Here is a 5,123-nt window from a genome sequence, read left to right as displayed (position 1 = left end):
TTAAGGTGTAAAGTTTACCTTCAACCAAATGCCCCCCAAAGGAATCCCAGCGCCCCCCTTTTGTAAAAATGTCCGCCAGCGCCCCCTGCCGTCCTCTGAACGCCCCCTAGGGGGCGGTACCGCCCACATTGAGAACCGCTACTTTAAATAGTGAGTGGAACATTTAGTGTCTGTAACGTGTGTGAAGTAGAAATTTTAGAAACAAAGTTAGTCATTTTAATACTGTGAATTTCTCCTTCAGGTGATAAAACTATATTTTAATCCCAATCAGCTGAAATGGTTCAGCATTATGATTAGAGCTGCATAACATGTGGCATTTATTGGAGCCAAAAAGCCTGAAAATGGGAGTGTCAAAATCTGCAATAAAAACTCAAACTCTAATTTGAATACATTTATTCTGTGAGGAAAAAAATTCATGTGAAGAAATAAATGTTTTAGCAAAACAATCAGTGAAAGGCTTTCTGATATCCTTTAAATTAAATGTAACCTAAGAGTGTTCCTAATTTAAATCATACTTATTTTTTAAATTGATCAAAATTTATAGGAACTTCTTGTTTGTAATCCATGACTTTCTATTTCTTTGGGGTTTAAATATGAGGTGACACAGAGAGCCATTTCTCTCAGCCTCATGGCTGGACCAAACACTGGAGAAGCAAAGCTGAGTATGTGGAAGAGCAGCTCAGCACCACTGATGTAGCTGTGTGTTAAACCAGGATGAACCTCCACCTGTTGGAGGATGGATGTGTGATGCTGTTGTCTTGTCTCTCTTCCAAAGCGTCTGAGAACCTTGCAGGGCATGGCGTTAAAAGTTCTATGAAGCACCAGAACATCTTCAGTAGACAGCTGCTGCCAGAAAAAATAAAGGGAATCAAATGTTTTTTATTTTGTGAAGGAATATCCTTATTGAATGCTGATATGCAATTTTTATTGTTCTGATTTGATGGCAGTTACGCCATCCATCCATAATAAAGATGAATAACTGAAGAGTTGCTGCCATCTTCAGTACAAATCATTGTTGCTCTCTGTATGGCCGCTCTAGGTGTACAGACTGATCTTCGATAGTTCCCTCAGAGACAGTGGAGGGCCAACCAGCTGGATTCATGGGCCAAAAATCCTGAGTAAGAAACCTGCAGACAAGCTTCTGCAGATTAAGGTGAGCATCAGATCATCAAGGTCCGGCTCATGGGAGAAGAACAGTCTTAGCTGCTTTGTATCGCTTCACTGAATGGACTTGAGAATAGTTTTTCCTCTGATCATGATGAAGAGTTCTTCATTTTTAATTCTTTCGTATTACATGCCAGAGTGAAATAAACCTCAACAATGCATGCTTTTCATGAGCACCTCTCCATCACCTGGTGCTGCAGGGGAAGCTGCTGGGTGGTGTTCAGAGTATGGATGGAGGTGAAGATCCAGGCAGAGCAGCAAACAGGAAGGCTGTGGTCCAGATCATATCCTGGGCGCTGGGCCTGTCGGCCGCCTCTGGCAGCCGGGCCGAGCAGCTTCAGGGCATCCAGGAGCTGGAGGTATGCTCATCTTTTCTCATGCATTTCCCTCATTCACCTAGAGGTGAGACCAGGTTTTACCAAAATAATTTCTTTACTGCTAAAAATGTAATTATGTGGATAGATGAGTAACAGAACTGGGCTTCTCTGTCACTTTGTTCCCATATTCAATAATATAAAAATAAATCAGATAAGGGGACGATATACCTCATAGAACTTATGTCTAGATATTGACAGGTAAATATGTTAGTTGAACACAAAATTATTTACACGCTGTCAGTTCCAAATATGTAATCTATGGTTTCCACCTTTTCTTAAATAAATTAGCAGCAGCAATCACTTGAGTTGTCATTGACTTTACAGCAATCCCTCATGCAGAGCATGCATGACAGAGCAGATCCACACAGAAATGTGTGATTATTTTCTACATTACCTGCTAGCAGATCAAATGTTTTTCCAGGGAGTTCTCTTGACTGGATCCATGCTGAAGTTCCTGACCTGTGGGGAGCGTGGCGACATTCAGCTCAGGAAGATTCTGCTGGTTCCCGAGAAGCAACAGACTGCACTGCAGGCATATCACAGCCTCATGTGCAGCCGAGAGGAGGGTCAAAGGTCAGAGCGCTTCAGACAGCTGAGCAAGGAGCTTCGAGAGCAGATTAACACTCAAAGTGTTGCTGACCAGGTACTTCCTGTCTGTTAGAACTGGACTGATTTTGAAATTAAATGAATGCTTTTCTATTCTAACAAACTGAACTGAATGAAGATTTAGTCAGTTTAAAGAATCTGACAATTACATGCATGTTTCTGTGAATTAAAATATATTAGCATCTGATGTTACATTACAAGACACCCCAGATAGCAAAATATGAGTGAAAGAGCATTAGGCAGAAACATTTAATCCACGTTGAAGCCGGACATTGAAACGAAATTGAAAGTGGTTGAATCAACATTAGTGTTTCAAGCATTACTGACTCTATAGCAATGTTGATTCAACAATCATCTGAATGTAGAGCTACATGCACATTTTGGTTCACTTTATGTTAAAGTTAAGGAATTAATATGGATAAAAAGCTGTTCTGTTTTCTGTTTGTGTGAAGGGAAAAGCTTTGGAGTTTTCTGACCTCAATAGATGCTCAGTCCACAAATCAATGTTATTGTGTGACACACAGTTTCATTTAAGAAAGTGTCAGGCTTATGGAATGGATGAAGAGATCAGTCTGCAATCCCTGATTGTCCTGATTTTATTGAGTAAAAAAACTATTTAAATGTAACAGAAGAATAATATAGATTTTTGCATCATGTAAAAAGTAACAGAACAAAGCAATTCTCCTCCAAGAAAAAACAACATTTTATTGGCTTTTAAATGTTAATTTAAGTGACCAAAGTGTGACTCTGTATCTTCATGTGGAGCAGGCCGGCCCTGTGGCCCCCCTGTCCCAGTCCCAGCTGGGTGCCCTGCTGAAGGACCTGGCTGATGTGGAGAGGCTCCTGAAGGACGTGGACCTGCTGTCTGGACTGGCTCGCCTCCTGCCCAAAGGAGCATGCGCCGGGCAAAACCCAGTATCCACGATCAACGGAACGTGGCCTCTGAACGCCACCACATGGAGCATCAACACAACAGATGTTCCCAGAGAAGACGGAGAGGAAGGGGTGGAGGGCGGAGGGAAGAAGGAGGGGGAGGAGAATCCTCACTCTCAGTTCTCAGCATTTGTTCAGCTGTGGGCAGGACTGCAGCCCATTCTGTGTGGGAACAACAGGTGGGTGAAATCTCAACGTGAGTCAGTGAAAGCTCCGACTGAGAGCAGGACCAGATAACATTATGTTATACTAATGCAGTTTTATGGTTTTGGAATAATGTCTAAGTTAAGAAATTAAAACTGGGTCAAAAAAGGTAAAAAAAAAAAAAAAAAAAAAAGAAGAAATAAAAGAAATCAATTACCGGAAAGTCACCAGCTAGTTCAGCAATCTATTATTCGTTAACTGAAGCATAGACTCAGCAAAAGGCCATTTGCTTAAAGAACAGTTCATTCAGACCTGTAAGGAAGCCAAAAGATTTTGTATTTAAAATGAGCAATTACTTTAATATTTTCCACCCAAAACTCTTCAAGTTTCTGTTTTAGCTTCATCTGGTTCAAATTTAATTAAAAACAAAAATCTCCTACTAAGCATCTTTTGCATAATCCCCAGGTCAGAGCTATACTGTGCTGATGAAAGTGTTGAGCTCTTCACACAGTGGTCCCCAAACTACGGCCCGCGGGCCGGATCCGGCCCGCCTCCACATTTGGTCCGGCCCCCTGAACAATACCAGAGAGCATTTAGATTTTTTTTTCATATGTTGTATTTTCCGGTTTAACCACCAGGGGGCTCTTTAGCAGGAAGTGTGTCCTGTAAACTGTGGGTGTTTTGTTTTGCATGGCTGCCATCTGTTGGACTTTTAGGGAACTGCTTGACTTTTTTATGTTATATAATCAGTACGGTTGTTTGCTAGCGGTAGAGCAGATGAACACGTGTYTGTTATGAACGCCGCATTTCAGGTCGAGTTCTTCAAGCAATGCCTGTAAGTAGCAGCTTATGCTTCAAAACGAGCCTTTATGTTAACRTATGAGGAATTCATATGTTAAAATTACTTAAATTACTTTCCCTCAATGTAATATATACTAGTCAGCCCCAGTGACCGTTTCACTAACGGTTTTTGCCCATGTGCTTTCTGGGTAAAAATCAATCGAGTTATGCGCCCCCCCTCAACAATTTCCGCCAGCGCAGGTGATAAACGTGTAACACTTTTTCTGTTACAAACTGACTCCGGCCCCCCACCAGAGAAGGGAAAAGCTATGTGGCCCTAACAGGAAAAGGTTTTGGGACCCCTGTCTTCACATGTTGATGTTAGAAGTGTTTTTAGCTGCAGCCTTTGCTCCAAATGATGAGGCATTCACTAAAGCAGTGTTTTTCAACCACTGTGCCGCGGCACACTAGTGTACCATGAGTGATCGTCAGGTGTGCCATGGAAATGATCAAATTTCATCTACCGTATTTTCCGGACTATAAGCTGCTACTTTTTTCCTACACTTTGAACATGCAGCTTTTCTGTGTATTTTTCTTCAACCACCAGGGGGCTCTTTAGCAGGAAGTGAATCATTCAAAGTCAAAATTGGAAATCAAACAAGAACGCGCTAATTTTCATTTAGAACAAGCACATGCTAGCAGCAGGCACAACCAGGGGTGAAAGTATTTTTAAATTCTTGGAGGTACTATAACAAAAAAAAACAAACAAACAAACAAACAAAAAAAAACAAACAAAAAAAAAAATATATATATATATATAGCTGCTTTGTGTGCTTTGGAGTTTCCGCGCTGATAAATTTTTTTGCAAAGTGATAAAAGCTGGTTAGCTCTTGAATTGCTACAAAATAAAGCTGTATTTCCTTCAGCCCACTGGCTGCAATGTTGACACCTTGAGATGCCATGAGACCTAAATTCTGAACATCATGGCATGGAGAGCATCCCAGTTTTCCATGTCTGGCATATAACCATTCATTTTAGCTTTTAAACTGGTTCTATTGATCCTGTGTCCAGATAGAGGGATAATCAGTAGCCCAGCATCATGACCTGTTTGTTCTGAAG

The 5,123-nt window shown here is 41.2% G+C and overlaps 1 protein-coding gene across 1 annotated transcript in view; it reads left to right on the top strand.

The window, feature by feature from the left end:
• The window catches only part of abca2 (ATP-binding cassette, sub-family A (ABC1), member 2), a 151,562-nt gene that overhangs the window by 47,673 nt on the left and 98,766 nt on the right, over positions 1-5,123 (top strand). The window contains exons 7-10 of the mRNA XM_017303181.1: positions 1,040-1,153; positions 1,365-1,523; positions 1,963-2,184; positions 2,916-3,259. Coding sequence (XP_017158670.1) covers positions 1,040-1,153; positions 1,365-1,523; positions 1,963-2,184; positions 2,916-3,259 — 839 coding nt within the window. The remainder of the gene's footprint in view (positions 1-1,039; positions 1,154-1,364; positions 1,524-1,962; positions 2,185-2,915; positions 3,260-5,123) is intronic.

This window comes from Poecilia reticulata, unplaced genomic scaffold, assembly GCF_000633615.1.
Source record: "Poecilia reticulata strain Guanapo unplaced genomic scaffold, Guppy_female_1.0+MT scaffold_196, whole genome shotgun sequence".
Taxonomy (NCBI): Eukaryota; Metazoa; Chordata; class Actinopteri; order Cyprinodontiformes; family Poeciliidae; genus Poecilia; species Poecilia reticulata.
Note: the sequence above shows the minus strand (reverse complement) of the source record. Positions and strands in the feature narration are given on the sequence as shown.